This window comes from Diceros bicornis, chromosome 30 (assembly GCF_020826845.1).
Source record: "Diceros bicornis minor isolate mBicDic1 chromosome 30, mDicBic1.mat.cur, whole genome shotgun sequence".
Lineage (NCBI taxonomy): Eukaryota > Metazoa > Chordata > Mammalia > Perissodactyla > Rhinocerotidae > Diceros > Diceros bicornis.
In genome coordinates this window covers 9,381,968-9,406,932 of record NC_080769.1, presented here as the reverse complement: position 1 = coordinate 9,406,932, position 24,965 = coordinate 9,381,968, and the positions used below count along the sequence as shown (strand labels likewise).

General features: G+C 40.6%; 1 protein-coding gene across 1 annotated transcript; it reads right to left on the bottom strand.

Moving 5' to 3' along the window:
• Nucleotides 1-23,115, bottom strand: LOC131394188 (zinc finger protein 266-like). The gene is made up of 9 exons (XM_058525425.1): nucleotides 23,104-23,115; nucleotides 22,496-22,722; nucleotides 22,379-22,427; nucleotides 22,121-22,208; nucleotides 5,466-5,554; nucleotides 4,703-4,829; nucleotides 4,007-4,090; nucleotides 3,147-3,229; nucleotides 1-2,661 (listed from the first exon to the last, which is right to left on the bottom strand). Exons 1-9 carry the CDS (start codon nucleotides 23,113-23,115, stop codon nucleotides 793-795), a joined length of 2,628 nt encoding a protein of 875 aa, XP_058381408.1. The 3' UTR covers nucleotides 1-792.
• Nucleotides 23,116-24,965: the final 1,850 nt, after the last annotated feature.

Sequence of the window (24,965 nt, the reverse complement as noted above, 5' to 3'; positions counted from 1 at the left end):
TGTGAATCATCCCATGTTTATTAAGCATGAAAATCAATCCAATGGAAGATAAGGATGACTCTACATTTCTTCCATTCATAAAGCTTTTCTTCAAAGCAAAATGACAAGTGAACATTAGCACAACAATTTTTCCACATATCTTATATCAGTTAGATTTCTCTCCACTGCAAGCTCTTTCACATATAGGAAATATATATTTCACTGAGGAAATGGGGAAGGGCTTTCCATGCTTCTTAATAGGATGGCTTCCTTGTGAGTCCTTACACGCTATGCTATGAGGAGTCTGATGGCTTTCTCTCATTTCTCACGTTGGAGAGCATCTCTGCAGCGTGGTGCTTCCATGTCTTTGGAGTGAATCAGGACTCCTGACGGCTTTACCACATTCCTCACACAGAGAAAACTTCTCTCCAGGGGAGTTCTTTCCTGACACCAAAAGGAAGTGAGAAACTGAAGGATTTCCCAGATTCCTTACATTTCTAAGATTTATCTCCAATGTGAGCATGCTTGTGAATGATAAAGTACCAAGAATTCATAAATAGTTTTCCCACATATATTACAGTCAAAAGGGCTTCTGTTTAAAAAATGTTTATTAAAATTTGAGGAAGTATCAAAGGCTTTCTCACATGTGTCACATTTAAAAGGCTTGTCTCCACTGTGAGCTTTCATGTGGTCACTAAGGCCTGAGGAGTGAGTGAAGGCTTTCCCAAACTGCTTATATTAATAGAGTTTTTCTCCAATATGACTTTGCTTCTGAACGCTAAGGTGCAAAGAACATGGAAAGTCCTTTCCACATTACTTACATTTATAGCGCTTCTCTCCACTGTGAGTCTGCTTGTGAATGATTAAGTACCTGGAACTGGTATATCTTTTCTCACACAGATTACACTCAAAAGGCTTTTCTCCAATGTGAGTTCTAAAATGTTTACTACGATTTGAGGAAGTAGCAAAGGTCCTCCCACATTTGTCACATTTAAAAGGCTTCTCTCTAGTGTGAGCTGTTCTATGGTCAATAAGGCTTGCATATTGAGTAAAGGCCTTCCCACATTCCCTACATTCATAGGGTTTCTCTCTAGCGTGAGTTTGCTTGTGACTTTCAAGGTCCATAAAGCTACTAAAGTCTTTCCCACATTCTCTACATTTATAGGGCTTCTCTCCAGTGTGAATACGCTTGTGAATGATAAAGGGCCAATAACTGGTAAATGTTTTCTCACATATGTTACACTCAATAGGCTCTTCTCCACTATGAGCTCTAAAATGTTTATTGAGATATGAGGAAGTAGAAAAGGCTTTCCCACATGTGTCACATTTAAAGAACTTCTCTCCAGTGTGAGTTTTCACATGGTCAATGAGGTGTGAAGATCGAATGAAGGCTTTCCCACATTGCTTACATTTATAGGGTTTCTCTCCAGTGTGAGTACGCATGTGTATGACTATGGATGAAGACCTGGTAAATCTTTTCCCACATATATTACACCCAAAACGCTTCTCTCCAGTATGAATTCTAAAATGTTTACCAAGATTTGAAGAAGTAGCAAAAGCTTTCCCACATCTGTCACATTTAAAAGGCTTCTCTCCAGTGTGAGTTCTTCTATGTTCAATAAGGGATGCGTATCGAGTGAAGGCTTTCCCACAATCCTTACATTCATAGGGTTTCTCTCCAGTGTGAGTTTGCATGTGAACGATAAGATGTGCAGAACGTTTAAAGCCTTTCCCACATTTCTTACATTCATAGGGTTTCTCTCTGGTGTGAGTTTGTCCGTGACTCTCAAGGTACTTAAGACAACTAAATTCTTTCCCACAGTCCTTGCATTTATAGAGATTCCCTCCAGTGTGAGTACGCTTATGAATCATTAAGGACGAAGAACTGGCAAATCTTTTTTCACATACGTTACACTCAAAAGGCTTCTCTCTAGTGTGAGTTCTAAAATGTTTACTACGATTTGAGGAGGAAGCAAAGGCTTTTCCACATTTGTCACATTTAAAAGGCTTCTCTCCAGAGTGAGTTCTTCTATGGTCAATAAGGTATGCATATCGACTGAAGGCTTTCCCACATTCCTTACATTTATAGGGCTTCTCTCCATTGTGAGTTCGCATGTGTATGTTAAGATGCACATATCTTTTAAAGCCTTTCCCACATTCTTTACACTTAAAGGGTTTTATTCCAGTGTGAACCTGAACGTGAGTGTTCAGGTGTGAGGAGCCTTTAAAAGATTTTCTGCATTCCTTACATTCATAATGACTGTTACCAGTGTAAGTTTGTATATGCACACCAAAGTTTGTGGAGTGAATTAAAGATCTCCCACTTTCCTTCCCTTCATGGAGTTTTTCTCCATTGTGAGTTCTCATTTGGGCCTTAAGGTAGGATTGATCAGCAAAGGCTTTCCCACTATCACTGCATTCAAAGGCTTTCTCTTGCATGGTAGTTTTCCAGTACTCAGCATCTGGAGGCGGTCTGAAGGCTTCTCCCCACTGATTAAACATGGAAAGTTTCTCTACAGTAGAGGTTTTCTTGTGCAGACTAAAGCTTTTTCCATCCTGATTATCCTCATGAGGGTTTCCTCCATTTTGAGTTCTCCTGTGTGTTTTAAGGCATGACTGCTCACTGAAGACTTTGCCAGATTCCTCACAATCATTGAGCTCCCAACCACTGTGGATTCTTTCCTGTTGATGAACAAAAGAAGGACGATTCAAAGATTTTTCGAACTCATTACTTAATCCTACCCATCTCAAAACAGAAACATCATTATGATGATGATGATTTCTATTATTTCCATTATATTCATACACTTTCTACCGTGATTTCTTTCAACTTGAATGTGGGAATCCTTCCACTAGAATGATACGCCATCTACTCTACTGTTAAATGATTCCTGTACACTTTCATGGAACTGTTTCACTACTCAACGTCCAGTTACATAAGTGGGAATGAGTCCTTGTAGGAATTCTAAAGCAACAACTTTCAGGCTAGGTATATTCCAAAATTCATCACATTCAGAATACCTCTCCAGAGACACTGCTTTCTCTCGGGTGAATGCCTCTCATCTCAAATATCTATCACTTGTCCTCATGCTCTATCTAATGAAAATCCCAATATTTTCTACATGTGGAAAATAAGAGCTACCTCTTTTCAAACTTACTGATCTTACCATTTCTATCCTATTGGATGTTTTTTCACCAAAAATATCCCGCTGAATTGCAGAGTCTGTGGTTTTAAGCTGCATTTCCCATTCTAAAATAAAAAAGAATAATAAAATGTAGGAATTTACAGACAGAAATGTACATTAAAGGAGTTAAAAACAGTAAGGCTCATTTGTATTATTTCTCAATTAAACATACTAAACAAGAGGCAAGATAGATTTGAGGAGTTTGGCTATGTCAAAAAGTTTACAATGATAAGGACGTGTAGGCAAAAATTTAGTTGTTGAGGGGCCAGCCCGGTGGCGTAGCAGTTAAGTTTGCACGCCACTTCAGCAGCCCAGGGTTCGCGGGTTCAGATCCTGGGTGCAGACCTACACACCACATATCAAGCCATGCTGTGGCAGGTATCCCACATATAAAGTAGAGGGAGATGGGCACAGATGTTAGCCCAGTGCCAATCTTCCTCAGCAAAAAGAGAAGGATTGGCAACAGATGTTATTAGCTCAGGGCTAATCTTTGTCAAAAAATAAAAAAAATTCAGCAGCTGATTAAAATGATTTTGTGAAAATTAAATACGATGGGGAAAAGAACAGAATATTACCAGGAATAGAAAGTAGGAAAGTCCTGGAAAAAGAGCATATATCAAAATGATGAACTTAAAAAACAAACAGAACCAGTCTTTTTGTGAGATCATAGGAACTTTTGAGTCAATGTAAAGTAAGAACATATGAGAAGCGGACAATATCCCAAAGCATCAGAGACCAATGACCTCAGCCTTCTAGAGAAAGAATGTCTTAAAGTTTCCTCATTGTCATTGCAAACATACTGAAATTTTCATTCACCAGGGAAGTTCTTCACACTCACTCACCTTCCAAGACTCCTCTCTCCACTGTCCTCAACTCTTCCTCTTGTTCCAACCAAGAGATCAGACTGGGTTTGAACAACTGATACCCTATTCACAGGAAAAGATTTATTAATGCAAAAGGCCCCCACAAAAGATGACAAACTTTCCAAGAATCAGCTCGTATATTTCTAATGAATGCAGTAAAAGTATTTCAAAAGAGATAAAAATGCAAATATTCCCTCTTTCTGTGCATCAAAGAGATCAGTTATCTCCGGTCCCTGAAACCCATGTTCAGATGTATACATACATATTACAAAGCACTAAGACTTCTATTGAAATAGCAAATAGAGTAAATGCAAAAAGAAATGTCCATTCTCATGGAAAAACTAATACACCAATGGTTGTCAAACTTTGTTGCCCAGCAGAATTATGTCCATTGTTTTCGTTAAAACACAGATGTTTGGCCTCAATTCCAAAGATTCATTCACTATGTGAAAGGTAGAGACTGAGAATGCACATTTCTAAGAGAGTGACGAGGATGGTGTTAGTTTTAGAACCACAGTTTTACAGAAACCACACTGGATAAAAACCCATTAGTGTAGAGACTAGTGTCTGTTAGTTTCCATTATGAGCAGATTTCACGTCACCAATACTGGAACATAGTAAATACATCATACATATCTCTTCCATAAAAGGATACAGGAATGATGGCAGCCTTACCTACTGTGGTCAGGTTCTCGTAGTTCTCCAGCATCACATCTCTGTACAGATTTTTCTGAGCTGAGTCCAGTAAAGTCCACTCCCTTCGGGTGAAGTGCACAGCCACATCAGTGAAGGTCACTGAGTCCTAAACCATCACATACAAGGTGGCTTCAGCAAAGTAACATCTCCACCAGTGTTCACTGGGGAATGAAGATGGCAGACCCGATGGCAACAGAGGGTTTCAAGGTCTCTCATCGTCTCCCCCAGGGTGCGACAGTCCTAGGTTTTCTCCTCTCTATCTACACTCACTCACCCTTGACATCCTCCACTTACAGCTTTAATGGAACTTCTAACATATGAACTTATCTCACCACAACTAGACTAAAAGCTCTTCTCATCTTAATTTCCTCTGGTAGCACAGTCCTAAGCAAATTAAAGACACTTTTAAAAGCTGATGAATGAATACATTCTTTGAGAAATGCACACTTTCATCTTCATTACCGTGTCATAACAGGCAGCAAAACAAAAAAATATGCAGTTGCCATCATAAGAGACAATAACAGAAAATAATTATCAAAATACTGAGATTATTCACAGGAACCAATATGAGAGGCTCCGCTTTTGGAGGGAATTCAACAGGGACTCAGTCCCTGAGTGGCTTGATTTCTTTAAAAACCTCTTGAGACAGGTCTACCTAGAAGGAAATGTGTTTGGTGGATGTGGTATGTCATTTTGTAAAAGTATACACTGTCTTTTTTTTTTGTACACACTTTCTAATTACCTGAGAACAACTTGTCAAACAGTCAGTCACCATCCTTTCTGCCTCTATCTTTTCCTCAGGCAGGCAGAAAGGGTCCTTAGAAAGAATACCTAGGAGAAAAGAAAGAAAGTATGAGGATGCAGAGGTGACCATAATTCCCACATTCACATTCACCTGCCTGGAAGTCATTCCATTCTAGCTTGAAATTCACAAATATTCCTGCAATCTCAAGAAATCGCACACAAATACACACTACTGCCATCAAATCCCAGAGGAGACTGTCTCACCTGGAGCCTCAAAAGGGGGTTGTGAGCAATGCTGTCCATCAGAAAAAGCATAATGGTTTCATTTTATAGGTAAGAAAACTTAAGTCCTGAAGAATGTTAACTCTTCATTTGTCAAGAACATAATATCAATGAATGAGATTATGCAGCAATTCTACCTAATGCATATACACCAGGAAGCTGACTTAGAGCATAGCATTCTCCGGCCCACTTAAGCTCCTCTTAGATAAACCATCAGCAAGACTCCTCAGGTCCAGACCAAAGGATTCTATATTGTGCAGGGAGAACCTAAGCTACTAAAACAGTATGCTGTATACCAAGAGCATCAGTAACATCATTGCCATTTACTGAGGACCATCTGCACCAGATGTCTCACTGGGAGCTTATAGCTCACTTCCATATTTGGAATAACTTTAATATTTTAATCCATTTTTTCAACTCTGAATTTTGTATATCTGAACACAAATCAAGCATATCTGACGAAAAATGAGAGTCTAACGAATTTAGAGCACTTTGAATGTAGAAAATGATGTAAAATATCTCAAGTTAATATTCTTTACATGCTTAAGTAAATATTTTCATTATATACATGATCTACACACTCCACTGGATGGCCCTGGTCGAGATTGCTTCTGGGCATATGAAGGGAAGAAAAAGGAAATATTTTATTTGGTCAACCCTTTTGAGCTTCCCTTGATGGAGATTGGAGAAGTCTGAAGCTCCTCTTAAGTTCTTAATGCTCCTTTATTTCTTGATTCTATCAATAAATAATGAAGAACTTATGTCCCTGTATAGTCACTCAGTTTAGAGCAATAATGTGTACACAAAAAAATGTCCTGGGCATTAAAAATTCAACATTCCGATACAAAACAGTAATAATTGATACACCAATTCAACATTGATATAGGAAAATAATCAAGCAGGTAAGAAAATAAAGAGTGTCTTACATACACATACACACACGCACACAGAAAGCACATATATTCTGTTGGTTCCTGAACAAGAAAATGAAAGAAAAGGGAAACAATCATTAAGTCTTTCACATCTGATCTAAAAGATTAGAAAAAGAATGTGAATCTTTAGACAAAAGAACTCAGAATACATTTAAAGTCCTGGGAAGCCCCATAGGTCTTGATTAGAAACACTCACATCAAACAGGTCAGTGCTCTACCCTGCCCTTGGGAACGGGACAATGCCACATCATACTTTCCCCAACATTTTTATATTTTATGAGTCTTTTCAGACAACCACCTTTCCATTTTACTTATCAGTTCCAATTTCCACCCAATTGGCTTTTATATTTATTCATTTCTTCCATAGACTTCCTTCATGTTTCTCAAACTGTCTTTTAATATTTTTCATTTGAAGGTAACTTGCTGCTGTTAAAACTCAGTAATCTTTGGGGTGACATCAGCATCACGGCAATTGAGTTGTTCCCTTTGTAGCTCCCCTCTAAGTTAAAACCAGTAGCACATTCATAGACCAATAAAGGACTCTCTGCACAGCACACCAGAACGCCGAAGTGATCCATATATCTATACATCTGAAAGTGGGTTGAGTCAACTTCCTGGATGTGGTGGAACCAGGGCAGCAGAGGTGGCAGCTCCGGAGACTGGAAGGTCCAGGAACTGTGGCTGCACCTGCAACCAGAGGCTCTAAGAACTGAGATAACACATGTGAATGGAAGCCCCAGGAATGCAGGCAGCCCACGCTGCTGTAGGTGCCATGAAGCACTGCAGGCCTGTGACTGGAGCCTCTGAGAACCGCAATGATACCTGTAACCCAGCCCCCTACCCTGGTGGCCACGCATCCAACACTGGCCTTTCCAGCAGCAGAGGTTGCATCCAACACCCAGATACCTGTGGCAGTGACAGCGGTGCCTGTGACCAGATGCTTCAAGTGGCACTCATGGCTCAACCCCCCTGTGTCCCCAAGCACAGACAGGTGGCACCCATGACCTGAGGTTTCAGAGTCAAAGTGGTGCCCACAACTCAGCCCTCAGTGGCATCGCCCCCAATACCCGTCCTGCCAGCAGTGGGTGCTGCATACAACACCCCAGGTCCCTGGCAGCAGTGGCAGGGCCTGTGACCTGAAGTTCCAGGAACCACAAAGACGTCAGAGACCAAAACTTAGGGAGCCTCAGTGGCACTTGTGACCCAGATACTCCTCCCCTTGTGGCGGTGGCAGTGTCGTCCACGAACCAGGGCAACCAGGAAGCAGTGAGAACACTTGCAAATCTAACATCCCCAGCAGCAGTGCTGCTAGCACCCCAAATAACCCAGAAGCAGATCTGTGGGTGCAAGTGGCAGCAGGAATGTAAGCTATGGAGCAGCAACTAACAGTGACGATGGAACCAACCACTCCAGCCCTCCTCAGCTGCAGAGGCACCTGCAATTTCTGCTCCCCGCCCCCATAGCAGCAATGCCTGCAGAACCAACAAACCAGACATGGTGGAGGTGGTTGTGACCCCCATTCCTGCCCCACACTCCCTGTGCTCCCTGCTGTAGGAAGGGAACCTGTGACCCAGGTGACCCCAGAAGCAGAAGAGGTGCTCACAGGCTGGTAACTGTGGGGATGACATCTACAAGTGCAGTGACATCATAGGCAGAAGAGTATCAGCAACTTCAGACGCACAAGCATCACAATGAGGGTACTGACGTCTCCTCTGGCAGAGAGAGTGGAGGACGGGAAGCTCAGGCTCTCAAATACAGCAGGAAGCAGCTCAGAATCAAAATAAACAAAGCCTTACCCAAATAAGAAAAGTGTTTCCTATCCAAAACGCACTGGCAGAGGAACACCTCTTCAAGGGCCATGAAAAACAACAATAACTAGGTAGCATAAAAAGAAAATGACATTTCTCCAGAAACCAAACTTTCTGTCATGAAAAATTGTGATCTAACTGAAAGAGAATGCAACACAGCTGTCATGAGAAAACACAACGGCTTACAAGAAAACTCAAAAGGACAGTTCACTGAGCTCAGGAATAAAATTAATGAACAGAAGGAATACTTCACCAAAAAGATTAAAACTCTAAGGAGAAAAAGAAATTCTGGAGCTGAAGAACACAATAAATGAGATTAAAGTAGAAACCATTGGAAACAGAGCAGACCATATGGAAGAGAGAATTAACAAGCTCAAAAAATGGAAATCTAGAAATGATTCCAGTGGAAAGGATAGAGCACTAAGATTTTTAAAAATTGGAGAAATTCTACGAGAAATATCCGACAACTAGCAAAAGTAACACAAAGACAATGAATATCCCAAAAAGAGAAGAGAGGGAGAAAGCAGCAGAGAGCTTATTTAAAAAAATAAGAGCTGAGAACTTCCCAAACCTGGGGAAGGAACTGGATATACAAGGGCATGAAGCTAATAGAACACCTAATTCTCTCAAAACAAGACGACCTTCTCCAAGGTACATTATATTAAAAGTGTCACAAGTCAATGACAGACAAAGAATATCAAGAGTGCCCCAAAAGAAGGAAATAACTTACAAAAGAACCCTCATTAAGCTACCAACAGATTTCTCAGCAGAAACTTTACAGGCCAAGAGACAGAGAAATGATATAGTCAAAGACAAACACTGGAAGCCAAGAATATTCTATCTAGCAAAATTATTGCACACATATGAAGGAGAAAAAAGGCTATCCCAGACAAACAAAAGCTGAGAGAGGTCATCACTAGACCCGCCTTACAAGAAATGTTGAAAGGAGCTCTCCTACCTGAAATAAAAAGGCAAAGGTATACAAAGCTTTGAGCAACATGATAAAGAAACAGACAACATGAGAAAATTGCAACTCTATGTCAAAATAGGTTACTATGTAGTTATAATATAAAGGCTAAAGGAAAAGAAAACATTAAAAATAACTATAAGCACTTCAATTTAGTCACAAACTCACAGTGCAAAAAGGGATACCTTGTGACAACAAAAATATAAAATGGGAAGAGGAAAAAGAGGGAACCTGCAGAAGCAAATGGAGATAAGATGCTATCAGCACAAAAAGCGCTATCTCATCTATGAGATCTTTTATACAAACTTCACGATAACCAAAGAGAAAAACTCAGAGCAGAGTCACAAAACAAAAAAGCAGGAAACTAAGAAACACATCGCAGAAAACCACCAAACTGCAATGGCAGACAGAAACACAAGAAGAAACAATGGAAATATAGAAAAACCAGAAAACACAAGAAAAAACGCAAGTACTAAGCCTCCTACATTAATAATCACCCTAAATGTAAATGGACTGCATTCACCAATCAAATGACACACAGTGACTGGATGGATTAAAAAACAAGACCCAATAAAATGCTGCCTCCAGGAGACTCACCACAGCTCTAAAGACAAACATCAGCTGAGTGAAGGGGTGGATAATGATACTCAAAGCAAATGACAATGTAAAACAAGCAGGTGAAGCCATACTTATATCAGACAAAAGAGACCTCAAGCCAAAAAAGAGAACAAGAAACAAAGATGGACATTATATAATGATAAAAGGGCCATTCCACCAAGAAGACAGAAATTTTATCAATATATATGCACCTAACGTAAGGGTAGCAAAGTATACAAAGCAGCCATTAACAGACCTAAAGCAACACAACAATAGTAGGAAACTACAATAACCTACTAACATCAACAGACAGATCATCCTGAAAGAGCGTTCACAAGGAAACGGCCTTAAATGAAACAAAAGACCAGACCGACAAGATAGATATAAAATATTCCATCCAAAAGTAGCAGAATATACATTTCTCTCCAGCACACATGGAATATTCTCAAAGATAGGTTATATGTTGGAAAACAAAACAAGTCTCCATGAATTTAAGAAGACTGAAAGCATATCAAGCATCTTTTCTGACCACAATGCTATGAAACTAGAAATCAACTATAAGACAGCTGGAAAAGTCACAAATATGTGGAGACTAAACAATGCTAATCAACAGCTAGGAATCAAAGAAGAAATCAAAAATTACCTGGAGACAAAAAACAAAACACAACATATCAAAACTTATGAGTTTCAGGAAAAGTGGTATTAAAAGGAAAGTTTATAGCAAGACAGACCTACCTCAAGAAATAAGACAAATCCAGGGCCGGCCCCGTGGCTTAGTGGTTAAGTGCGTGTGCTCCGCTGCTGGCGGCCCAGGTTCAGATCCCGGGCACGCAGCCACGCACCGCTTCTCCGGCCATGCTGAGGTCACGTCCCACATACAGCAACTAGAAGAATGTGCAGCTATGACATACAACTATCTACTGGGGCTTTGGGGGAAAAATAAATAAAATTATTAAAAAAAAAAAAAAGAAATAGGACAAATCCAAATAATCTAACACTACACCTCAAAGAAGTATTAAAAGAAGAACAAAGAAGCCCCAAAGTCACTAGAGGGAGGAAAATGAATGAAATAGGACTAAAAACACAACAGAAAACATCAATGAAACTAAGAGCCGGTTCTTTAAAATGATGAACAAAACTGACATACTCTTAGCTAGACTGACTACAAAAAAAAGAAAGGCTCAAATAAACAAAGTCAGAAATGAAAGAGAATGGGTCAGCTCCGGTGGCCTAGTGGTTAAGTTCGACACTCTCCACTTCAGGGACCTACAGCACTCAACTGCCAGGGGCCATGCTGTGGTGGAGGCTCACACACAAAAAGAGGAAGATTAGGGGGCCGGCCCGGTGGCGCAAGCGGTTAAGTGCGCGCGCTCCGCTGCGGCGGCCCGGGGTTCGCTGGTTCGGATCCCGGGCGCGCACCGACGCACTGCTTGGTAAGCCATGCTGTGGCGGCGTCCCATGTAAAGTGGAGGAGGATGGGCACCGATGTTAGCCCAGGGCCGTCTTCCTCAGCGAAAAAAGAGGAGGATTGGCGGATGTTAGCTCAGGGCTGATCTCCTCACAAAAAAAAAAAAAAAAAAAAAAAAAAAGAAGATTAGAAACATATTAGCTCACGGTGAATCTTCTTCAGCAAAAAAGAAAGAAAAGAAAAAAGAAATGAAAGAGGAGAAATTACAACAGACACCACAGAAAGAAACACAAAGGATCATAAGAAAATACTATGAAAAGCTATACGCCAACAAATTAGATAACCTGGAAGAAACAGATAAAATTCTTAGAATCACACAACCTCCCAAAACTGAATCAAGAAGAAACAGAAATTCTGAATAGACCTACCACAAGCAGAGAGATTGAAACAATAATCAAAAACCTCCCCCAAAACAAAAGGCCAGGACCAGACGGCTTTTCTGGTGAATTCTACGAAACATTCAAAGATTTAGTAGCTATCCTTCTCAAAGCCTTCCAAAAAACTGAAGAAGAAAGTATGCTTTCTAACTTATTTTACAAGGCCAGCATTACCCCGATACCAAAACCTGATGACAACACAAAAAGGAAAACTACAGACCAATATCACTGATGAACATAGATGTAAAACTCCTCAACGGAACGGTACCAAACTGAATACAACAGTACCTTAAAAGGATCATACACCATGATAAAGTGGGATTTATTCCAGGGACACAGGGATGGTTCAACACCCACAAATCAAGCACATTAAAACACTGACAACCACATGAACAAAATGAAGACTAAAAATCACAAGACCATCTCAATAGATGCTGAGAAACCATTTGACAAGATTCAATCTCTGTTTATGATAAGAAGTTTCAATCAAATGGGTACAGATGAAAAGTACCTCAACATAATAACGGCCATACACCACAATCCCACTGCCACTGTCATACTTAACACTGAAAAGCACAACTATTCCTCTAAGAACAGGACCAAGCCAAGGGTGCCCACTCTCACCACTCTTACTCAACATAACATTGAAAATCCTAAGTCCCAGCCAGAGTAACTAGGGAAGTAAAAGAAATAAAAGGGATCCAAATTGGAAAGGAATAAGTAAAACTGTCGGTATTTGCAGATGACATGATTCTACACATAAAAACCCTAAAGAATCCACCAAAAAACTATTAGAAATAATTAACAAATACAGAAAAATTCCAGAGTACCAAATCAACATACAAAAATCAGTTACATTTCTTTCTTTCTTTTTTTTTTTTTGTGAGGAGATCAGCCCTGTGCTAACATCTGCCAATCCTCCTCTTTTTTTGCTGAGGAAGATGGGCCCTGGGCTAACATCCATGCCCATCTTCCTCCACTTTATGTGGGACGCTGCCACAGCACGGCTTGCCAAGCAGTGCGTCAGTGCGCGCCCGGGATCCGAACTGGCGAACCCCGGGCTGCCGCAGCAGAGCGCAAGCACTTAACAGCTTGCGCCACCGGGCTGGCCCCCAGTAACATTTCTATACACTCACAAACAACTACCAGAAAGAGAAATCAAGAATATAATCCCATTTATAATCACGACAAAAAGAATACAATAACTAGGAATAAATTTAACCAGGGATGTGGAAAACCTGTACACTGAAAACTCTGAGATGTTGTCGAAAGAAACTGAAGAAAGTTTAAGACACGGAAAGATATTCCATGCTCATGGATTGGGAAAATTAACCTGGTTAAAATGTGCATATTACCTAAAGCAATCTATAGATTCAATGCAATCTCAATCAGAATCCCAAGGACATTCTTCTTGTAAACAGAACAAAGAATCTGAAAATTTATATGGGACAACACAAGACCCCAAATACCCAGAGCAATTCTGAGAAAAAAGACCAAAGCTGGGGGTATCACACTCCCCAATTTTAAAATGTACTACAAAGCTACAGTAATCAAAACAGCACGGTACTGGTACAAAAACAGACACACAGATAAATGGAACAGAACTGAGAGCCCAGAAATAAACCCACACATCTAGGGACAGCTGACTTTTGACAAAGGAGCCAAGAACATACCATAGAGAAAGTAAAGTCTCTTCAGTAAATGGTGTTGGGGAAAACTGAAAAGACACGTGCAAAAGAATGAAAGTAGACCCTTATCTTACACCATACACAAAAACTTACTCAAAATGGATTCAAGACTTGAATGAAAGACCTGAAACCATATAACTCCTAGAAGAAAATATAGGCAGTACACTCTTGACATCAGTCTTAGCAGTATCTTTTCAAATACCATGTCTACTCAACCAAAGGAAAAAGAAGAAAAAATAAACCAGTGAGACTGCCTCAGGTTAAAAAGCTTCTGCACAGCAAAGGAAACCATCAACAAAATAAAAACACAACCAACTAACTGGGAGAAAATATTTACAAGTCATATATCTGACAAGGAGTTAATTTCCAAAACATATAAAAAAGTCATAGAGCTCAACAACAACAAAAGGAACAACCCGATCAAAAAATGAGCAAAGAATATGAACAGACATTGTTCCAAAGATGATATACAGATGGCCAACATGCATTTGAAAAGATATTCAACATCACTAATTACTAAGGAAATGCAAATCAAAACTACATTGATATATCAAGTCACACCTGTCAGAATGGGTATAATTAACAAGAAGTAACAAGTGTTAGAGAAGATGTGGAGAAAAGAGAACCCTCACACACTGTTGGTGGGAATGCAAACTGGTGCAGCCTCTATGGAAAACAGTTCTCAAAAAATTAAAAAAAGAAATACCATATGATTCAGCTATTCCACTATCTATCCAAAGAACATAAAATGACTAATTCAAAAAGATATATAACCTCTACATTCATTGCAGCATTATTATTATTCACAATAGCCAAGGGCCAGCCCTGTGGCTTAGCGGTTAAGTGCGCACACTCCACTGCTGGCAGCCCGGGTTCAGATCCCGGGCGTGCACCGACTCACTGCTTCTCTGGCCATGCTGAGGCCGTGTCCCACATACAGCAACTAGAAGAATGTGCAGCTATGACATACAACTATCTACGGGGGCTTTGGGGAGGGGGAGAAAAAAAAAAATAGCCAAGATGTGGAAGCAACCCAAGTGCCCATCAATGGATGAATGGATAAAGAAGATGTCGTATATATACAACGGAAAACTACTCAGCCATAAAAAAAAAAACAAAATAGTGCCATTTGTGACAACACGGATGGACTTTGAGGGTATTATGCTGAGTGAAATGAGTCCTACAGAAAAAAACAAATACCGTATGATTTCACTCATACACAGAAAACAAACACACACATATATTAGGAGAACAGATTGGTGGTTAACACAGGGGTAGGGAGAAGGTGAAAGGGGTAAAGGGGCACATGAGTTTGGTGATGGATAAAAACTAGACTATTGGTGGTAAACAAGATGCAGTATATACAGAAGCTGAAACAGAATAACATACACCCGAAATTTACACATTATAAGCCAATATGATCTTAATAATTTTTTTTAAATGGGCAGAAAATATGAAAGACAGCTTCTACAGATAATGTACAGATGGCCAACCAGCACATGAAAAGATGTCCAACATCACTAATTGTTAGGGAAATGCAAATCAAAACTACAGTGACATACTACCTCAGGCCTGTAAGAATGGCTATTATTAAAAAGACAAGATGTAACAGGCATTGGAGAGGATGTGGAGAAAAGGGAATCCTCATTCACTGCTGGTGGGAATGTGAATTGGAGCAGCCACTATGGAAAACAGTATGGAGATTCTTCCAAACATTAAAAATAGAAATACCATATGATCCAGCTCTTCCACCTCTGGGTATTTATCCAAAGAACTCAAAAACAGGAATTCAAAAAGATACATGCACCCTGATGTTCACTGCAGCATCATACACAATAGCCCAGAATTGGAGGCAATCTAAGTGCCCATCAACAGATGAATGGATAAAGATGTGGTGCATATATATACAATGGAATACTACTCAGCCACAAAAAAAGATGAAATCTTGCCCTTGCAACAAGGTGGACAGACCTTGAGGGTAGTATGCTAAGTGAAATAAGTCAGCCAGAGAAATATAATTACCGCATGACTTCACTTATATGTGGAAAATAAACAAACATATACATATGGAGAAAACAGATTGGTGGTTACCAGGGGGGGATCACGTGGGGGGAGGGTGAAAGGAGTATGGTGACAGATGACGGCTAGATTTTTGGTGGTGAACATAACGCACTCTACGCAAAAGAAAAATATAATGATGTACATCTGAAATTTATAAGTTATAAATCAATGTGACCTCAATTAAGAAAAAACAAAAAATAATAACCTGTAATAAATCAGAGACCAACAGGCCAAATGCTGATCTATAAAATGGTATTTGAGGGGCCGGCCCGGTGGCACAAGCGGTTAAGTGCACGTGCTCCGCTGTGGCAGCCCGGGGTTCGCCGGTTCGGATCCTGAGCACACACCGACGCACCACTTGTCAAGCCATGCTGTGGTGGTGTCCCATATAAAGTAGAGGAAGATGGGCATGGATGTTAGCCCAGGGCCAGTCTTCCTCAGCAAAAAGAGGAAGATTGGCAGATGTTAGCTCAGGGCGGATCTTCTTGACAAAAAATTTAAAAAATAAAAAAAATAAAAACTAAAATAAAATGGTATTTGAATGACAACCACTGAAAATTCCACACTTCATTATCTATGAACCAATATCACCCTCACAACCCCACAGTCCTTATTCTACAGTTCAGAAGACTAAAACCCAGAAACACATATGGTCACAAAATCCATGTGCCTAGCCTCACAGTATAACTGTCTTTACTACCAGGGGTCTCAAACTGGGGGTCTTTGGGCTAAACAGGCCCACCAATGTGTTTAGTCAGGTGGTGCCTAAATAGAATATTTTACTTTTCATTTTGTAACTGAGATGTAATTAATGTACAATTAAATACACACATCTTAAGTATTCAGTGGATGAGTTATGACAATCTCATGTTCTCATGTAATCACCAGGCTAAACAAGATACACAACATAGTTATCTGCCTACAAAGCCTTCTTGCTCCTTCCAGTCCATTCCTTTCCCCTCCTTCCCAGAGAAGTAATTTCTGAGTTCCATCAGATACTAGACACACTATTCCGCATATGTACATTAGGCAGTTTACACAGCATTTCCAAAGAATATCCTAAATGATTTTTCTTCCATTGTTTAACAATATGGGCAAAATATATTAAAATCGCTCACTGAAATTGTGAACTTGTCTATTTCTTCTTCTAATTCTGTCAAGCAAAGCTTTATACATGTGAAACAATATACTTGAGTGGATATATACTTAAATTTTTATATTTTTGGAGAAACAGAATCTTTTATCATAATGACCTCTGTAGCTGTACTACTGCGTTTGGATACTGCTGTCTGACATTAGGAGCAGCTTCTTTTGGAGAGGTTTTTTTTGCATCTGATGGGCAGCATTATGTCTCTTTTGGATGCCAATGTTTGCCAGTACAAAGAGCAGCACAGAGCCTGGCTCACTGAAGGCACCACTGGTTGGTGATCAACAGACAACACAGATCCTTCACACCACTCTTCATGTGTTCCTAGATTATAGCTCAATAATGTTCATAACAGAATATATCTCAGTTTCCAAAAAATATTTAATTACTCTAAGAATGTGAGGGTGGGAGGAACACTGTCTTCTTCTGTGCACTCATCCACCTAGCCTCAGCTTCTCTGCACACCAGTCAGTTGTTTCCCATGGCCTCCTTATATGGATACTTAGTGCTCTAGTAAGGTCTTGCAAGGACAGTGTCACCCGATTCCCACTCCCAATCTACCCACCAGTCATGACTTGTCTGCATCCAGAGGGTTGCTTGCTGACTGCCCAGTGACTGTTGACTACCTCTGGTCCTGGCAACCTAGGGAACTTCTTCACTATTCAGTGGGCTCCATGATACCTTTCCCAACAAGGTCTGAAGTCCAGTCTAAGGGAGAGGGTCCCCCAAGTTTGGCTTTCCTTCAGGACTCTCCATCAACTCTAGAATATCTGTTAGAATTCTCCTTACATCTTTATATTACACTTCTCTTATTTAAAGTGTCATTTCTGTCTCCTGATTTCACGTAGACTCACATCCAATTGAGAAGAACAGTGATACCTGGAGACAAATAAGTAAAGAGGAGATTTGGAGACACGTTTAGCCAAGCCTTTGGACCTGAGCAAGGAGCTGAGCTCCTTGCCAATAGGAAAGACATTCACAGAATCACAGAATCTGCACATCCTCACCAACTTCATCCTCAGAACCTTCATCAATGTCTCACTATGGCACAGCTAGCTCACTGGGACACCCAAGTGGCAAACAGAGGGGGTAACATGGATATAACCAAGACACATGGACACTTCAGTGCTTTCTGGCAACCTGCATTGTCAGGGGATCTTGTAGTCCTTTACCTGTGGAGTGATTCTGACCCCTAGATGTGTCAGCGTCCATAAAAAGTCCAAGAGAAGGAGTTACTTTGGATTTCAGTCAGGGAATCAAAGGCCTAAACCAGGTGGGAGAAGGAATCTCCAGGTGGACTACAAAACCACTATGTTTATTAACATAAACATTTCCTAAGATTCACAACAACACAAGTGAATTACTGATTCTGATTAACTCCTTGAATGAATCTGTTATGCATAACATTAAAACACATTCACACTTTCTCCTATTTACTCTGGATTCACATCATTTGAACAGATATCACATATTTCTCCTCAGGTATACACTCAAGATTAGAATCCTCCCTCAGCATTTTCCCCAACCAAATAAAAGGTCTCTACTGTCAAATCTGGGAGTAACCCTTGATGCTCTCCCCTCTCTCACCCTAGAAATGTAATCAACCAAATAGAGAATGCTTTCCCCATCTCCTACTCCTGTCTCTTCCAACATGGCTAACTCCTATGTCTTGTCTTTTTATCACTTAAATACTTATCAACTTTACTTCTTACCTTCACCTATTCCCATATAAAGAAAGAGAAAATAATATTGCCCTCCACTTAGCTCCAGAACCCTAATCAATTGGTCACAATACATTTATTTTCTTGGAGAGACATTTGCCTCCTCCAATAGTTTACAAGTTTCCTGAGAACACCCCTGGGTTGAATTTTTTCACCAAGCCCTAATCGAGCATTCAAACATTCATTAAGTAGGGGTATATCCTCTAGTAAAAGAGTAGAGAAAGGAAATGCCTGGATTCTTTCACTGTCACCTTATACAAAACTCTCAAATCATTTCATTTATTATTTTTCCATAACAATCATCCACATCTAGGTTCCATGATCAAGTTTTAAAACTTGAATATTCATCATAAGATTCTACCTTGATTCCATGCCTTCATGACCATGCTTCCTGAAGTCCAGTCCCAAAGTATGAGTTAGTGGGTTGTATTTAAGTTGTAATGGATTCAAGTCTCTCTCCTGCTAAAATATTTCAGAAGTTTCCATGGCCTTAGAGTCTTGTCCAGAGCACCTCACTCCCCTGGTCCTGTCCCTGCTCTCCACTCTATCTCCCAACACTCTGTCTGTTCTGCTTCTGCCAAACCTCCCTCTTCGGTTTAAGAAATACACGAAGGTCTGAACTACGCTGAATTTTGCTTATCAAGTTCCCTTCATCTGTAATTTCCTCAGCCACCTACAAATCTCACAATAGCTCAATGACCACACTAGGTCAATCCTACTCAGGTTTTCATTGACAACTTAAATATTTTGATACGTCTCAAAACGTACTACCTCGTATTAAGCCATTCTGATGACCATATTACAAACTTGTCAGTATTCACTGAAATTCTGTATTCCCAGATAGACCGGAAGCCCCATGGGGGCAGTACTATGCTTTGATGGCCTTTGTTTCTCTGTCCCTGGCACAGTTCCGATCTCATTAAATGATTTCAATCACTATTTGTGGATTCTCAGACAACTGCCATTCCCCACAAAAATGTTACAGTACAGTATGCACAAATAAAAGGAACAGAAAAATAGAATTACAACATGAAAATCAAATTAAGACACAGAAAGTGTCTACACACAATATAATAGAAACCAAAACACAGTACTTTTGAAAACGTATTTGACTATTTTTACTCAGAATAACAGTGGACAGGATATTCTTCTTGAAAACTGGTGCTTGAAGTTAAAACTTATTCCTGATGTTCCTCCATAATTTTTACACTTTTTAAAAAGTTCATTCAAAAACTACAAATGGCGGGGCCGGCCCGGTGGCGCAAGCGGTTAAGTGCGCGCGCTCCGCTGCGGCGGCCCGGGGTTCACTGGTTTGGATCCCGGGCGCGCACCGATGCACTGCTTGGTAAGCCATGCTGTGGCGGCGTCCCATATAAAGTGGAGGAAGATGGGCACCGATGTTAGCCCAGGGCCGTCTTTCTCAGCAAAAAGAGGAGGATTGGCGGATGTTAGCTCAGGGCTGATCTCCTCACCAAAAAAAAAAAAAAAAAAAAAAAACTACAAATGGCACAAGACCTATAGAAGGAAATTTATAACATCCAGCAAAAGCAAACGTGTATTTGTCCTTTGGCCTAGAAATCCAATCTGAGCAGCTTACCCTGAAAACACACCCCCACAAATGTGAGACAATATATACAGAAGTTTATTGACTGCATGTCAGTAATAGATGACAAGACAGTTGTTAGAAAATTTGTTGGGGAACAAGATATTCTGAGTATCAAAATATCACCCCACATATGACTTTTTTATTCACAAGGAAAAGTCTACCTTTAAAACAGAGTGCTCTGCTGATCACTACCTTAAGCAAGTAATCAAAGTGGGCATCACTAACTGAGGGATGGCATAAATTTCTGTCTTCCCTATGGAATGCAATTTCATATACACATCACCTACAAAATATTTTGAAATGATCTTTTTGTGTGTGTGTGTGAGGAATATCAGCCCTGAGCTAACATCCATGCTAATCCTTTTTTTTTTTGCTGAGGAAGACCGCCTCTGAGCTAACATCTGTTGCCAATCCTCCTCCTTTTTTTTTTTCCTCCCCAAAGCCCCAGTAGATAGTTGTATGTCATAGTTGCACATCCTTCTAGCTGCTGTATGTGGGATGCGGCCTCAGCATGGCCAGAGAAGTGGTGGGTCGGTGCGCGCCCGGGATCCAAACCCAGGACGCCAGTAGCGGAGTGCGTGCACTTAACCGCTAAGCCACGGGCCGGCCCTGAAATGATCTTTTGAAGCCTCTACACCAGGAGTTGGCACACTTTGGTCACAGGTCTGTTTGTGTAAATAAAGCTTTGTTGGAACACGGCTATGCCCATTTGTTTACTTAGGTCTACGGCTGCTTGCCCATTGCAAAGGCAGAGCTGAGTAATTCTCACACCTTATGGCCTACAAAGCATCAAGTACTTACTATCTGGACCTTTCAGACAAAAAGTTGGCCAACCTCTGCTCCGGACCCAATTACCAGTTGACAGGAAATGCAAAAAATGGAGGAAACATTCAAACACACCATGAAAATAAAATCTGAAATATCAAAATGTGTGACTTTCTAAAGAAACGTGTGATTCTTCAAAAAGACAATATAGTTGACAAACAATAGTGACTGACCTAGGTTAAAGATTAAAAGACGAACAATTGCCATATATAACCTTGATTGAATCCTAGACAGAAAAACATACCGGGAACAATGTGAAGAATTTTAGTTTTTACATAGAGTGGATATCTGATGACAATATTCTTTTTAATTTTCTTGGATGAAATAATAGCATTGTAGTTTTAGGATAATGTCCTTCTTTCTGGGAAATGGATTATCAAGCATTTAAAGATCAAGTATCGGGCCGGCCCCGTAGCTTAGCAGTTAAGTGCGCGCGCTCTGCTGCTGGAGGCCCGGGTTTGGATCCCGGGCGCGCACCGACACATCGCTTCTCCGTCCATGCTGAGGCCGCATCCCACATACAGCAACTAGAAGGATGTGCAACTATGACATACAACTACCTACTGGGGCTTTGAGGGGAAAAAAATAAATAAATAAAATCTTTAAAGGTCAAGTATCATGTCTGCAATTTATTGTCAACTTACTCTCAAATAGTCACCATAAAGTGTATTTACCTATGGAGAGAGCAAACATGCAAAATGCTAAAAATGGGTGAATCTACTACAATGAACACTCATGGTACTGGATGTTCAAATTTTCTGTAGGTTTAAGATTTCACAAAAGAAAATCATGGGGGGAAAAAACACAGTCCACATATCCTGCTAATGCTAAACTGAGTTATTCTAGAACTGCTGTCATAAAGCCTCCATCTTTTTCTCCTGGAGGCCCCTGTTTAAAAGCTCTGTGGGACCTACGGACCTAGGAAGTTCAGATGAAGAGACAGCTGAGTATTCTCACTTTGTCTCTAGATGCAAGATTTGTAGTCAACATATGCTTATAATTACATAGACAAACATGCTCACTCTTGACACCTAAGAAACTATCTTATCTTTTTATCGTTATGTAATGTTCAAAAAAAAAAACGCGGAAAGATATGGCCAAATTCTCAGAAGCCCCATTCGTTTGCACAGGAAAAGCAGAAGAGGCCCCTGAGCCAACTTTCCCCCGGACTCACGGGAACACGACGGGGTCGCCAGGTCCGTGAGAACCGGAGCGCGCGGGGCCTGAGCAACGGGACTCGAGCAGCGGAAATTCTTCTCCTTCTGGAGAAAAGTCCCGAGGTTACTTCGGAGGCTTCTGAACAGGGGAGCCCAGTGGACGAAAACCCCCCCGCACACGCGCCCTTCCCGCCCCGGCTCCGCGCGGGGACAGCGGCCGGGCGGACGCGAGCAGAGGGGCCCGGCCTCTCTAAGGAGGCCCCTAGGAGTCACACCTGTCCTTTACCGCTCTCCTGCCCCCCACGGCGCTCCCCGCACGCGGGCCTCACCAGGGACGGGGACACCGCGAGAGGACCGACGTGACCGCTCCGGGATGCGCGGAGTCACCGGACAAAAAGACGGCGCGAACCAGTGACGCCACTTCCGCCTCCTTCCTCCGGAAGTAAAGGGCGGGGCTCCAGGGCTCGGGCTGCCAATCACGTCCGGCCATTTCGGGCAGAGAAAGTGCAGTTCTCGCCGCGTGGGTGCGGACGGCGCTGGGGTCGCCTCCGCGCAGTACTCGCGGCAGAAACGAGCGCAGCCGCCGAGGTTGAGGATGGAAGCCGGCCTGTGGGTGGGGCTACGGTCGGAGGCGAGGTTGGGGCGCAACGAGGCCCAGCGCCAGGTTTAGATGTTGGCAGGGGGAGGCTGGCACTGGGGAGTGGCGCCGCCTCGTGCTCATCAAAAGTTTTCCTACCGGTCTCTCCAGGTTCCTAGAGCCCTTACAATGATTCTCCCGTAATGATGTGCCTGCCAGTCCATGATATAGTCTATCTCCTGCATTCAGTCAATCCCGTATTTAACCTTTATTTCCCCTTATTTCTTTATATTTGCTTTGGACACCTTGCTTAACTCTAATCATTGAATCTTTTGCATTTTCAATATAATGACATTTCTTTGTAACATTTATGTTTTTCTTTTTCAAATATGTATTTCTTTCTTTATATTTTTCCTATCTTACCATACGGTCCATGGCCTCCCGTACTAAAGTGTGAAATAGCACTGATACCAGGCTTTCACTCAGGAGTGGGTCTCAAGTTTCTCTGGGAATCCGAGTTTACTGTGGGTTTCAGTGAGTGGCCTGTATCGAGTTGGTAAAGGTCTTTTTAAATCCTGATTTTCTGGTACATTTTACCAAGAATTGCTCATGTGCATTATTAATGTGTTTCATCCATCTATTGAACTGATAACTATTTTGCTAGGTCAATGTTTCATCTGTTGCTGTACAAAATATTTAATTTTTGTGTAGCCAAGAAAGTCTGTTTTAAAAAATAATTTCTGGGTTTCCTGATTTGCCTTAAAAATTCTCTTCAATCTCTAGATTACAGTCAGATCTCCTAATTGCCTTCTAAAAGTTTTTATTTTTAATGACACTTTAATCTTGAATCCTCACAGAGTGTATTTTGGCAGGTGGTGTGGGGTAGTGGATGCAATTACTTCTTTCCTCCAGTAAGATGTTCAATAGGTATAGTATCGTTTATTGATAAACTACACTTGAACTACTGATTTGAAATTCCACCTTTATTAAACAATAAATACCTGTATCAGTTTCCTAAAGTTTTCTGTGCCAGTAATATTTACTAATACCCATAGCACACGCTTTCGGTTCCGATAGTTTTATGTTAAGTTTTAATATTTAGTAGTTAAAATATAATGGTACCTCATGTTTCTTGCATCTTACTGCTCTAGGTGCTTCAGAAACAGTAAATTTGTTATCCTCCTCATGATGTAGCTACTCTCATGATTTTCTCTTTTGTTTGTGTTTTAGAACAGCAATATTGAAAAATAATTCACATGCCACACAATTTACCCATTTAAAACTATACCATTGAATGTTTTTCATTATGTTCAAACAGTTATGCAACCATCACAATTTTACAACCTTTTCATTACTCCAAAAGTACCCTTTGACTGTCATACCCCCCTTTTCCTACTCCCTCAACATCTAAGCTGCCATGAATTTCCTTTCTCTCCCTATAGAGTTGTGTTTTCAACACATTTCATGGAAAGGAAATCATACAATCTTTTGTCAATAGTTTCTTTTTGCTTAGTATGTTTTTCAAGGTTCATATGTATTGTAGCATATGTCATTCCTTTTTATTGCTGAATGATATTCCATTGTATGGATATAATGCATTGTATTTATCTATTCATCTGTTGATGGACATTTGGTTTGTTTCCATTTTGTGGATACTATGAGTAATGCTGCTATGAAAATTCACGTATATCTTTTTGTGCAGACATATTTTCATTTCCCTTGGGTATTGTTTCGGTCAGGGTTCTCCAGAGAAACAGAACATATGGCCCTGGACCATATTGTAAGATCAGAAAGATCATTTATACATATAAAAATAATATAATGAAATTTATATAAATATATATCGAATGAATTTTATATAAATATATATCTAATGAAATTTATATAAATATATATCTAATGAAATTTATGTAAATATATATTTAATGAAATTTATTATAAGGAACTGACTCATGTGACTATGGATGCTGCAAGTCACACTATCTGTTGTCCCCAAGCTGGAGACCCTGGAAAGCCTGTGGTGCAGTTCAAAGGCCTGAGAGCCAGAGAACCAATGGCATAGATTCCAGTCCATGTCTCAAGGCCTGAGAACCAGGAGCACCAAAAGCAGGGGAACATTATCCCAGCTCAACAGTGAAGCAGAGAAAGAAAATTCAACTTTCCACTGCCTTTTCATTCTATTCAGGCCCTAAATCAGATTGGATAATGCCCACCCACATTGGAGAGGGCAATCTGCTTTACTCAACCTACTGATTCAAATGCTACTCTGCTTCCAAAACAACCTC

Coding starts and splice junctions, on each gene's coding strand:
- LOC131394188 (XM_058525425.1), bottom strand. Junction 4,091..4,702: donor CGAGAACCTGACCACAGTAG/GTAAGGCTGCCA, acceptor TCCTGTGAATAG/GGTATCAGTTGTTCAAACCC. Junction 2,662..3,146: donor CATCCAATAGGATAGAAATG/GTAAGATCAGTA, acceptor GTTCATCAACAG/GAAAGAATCCACAGTGGTTG.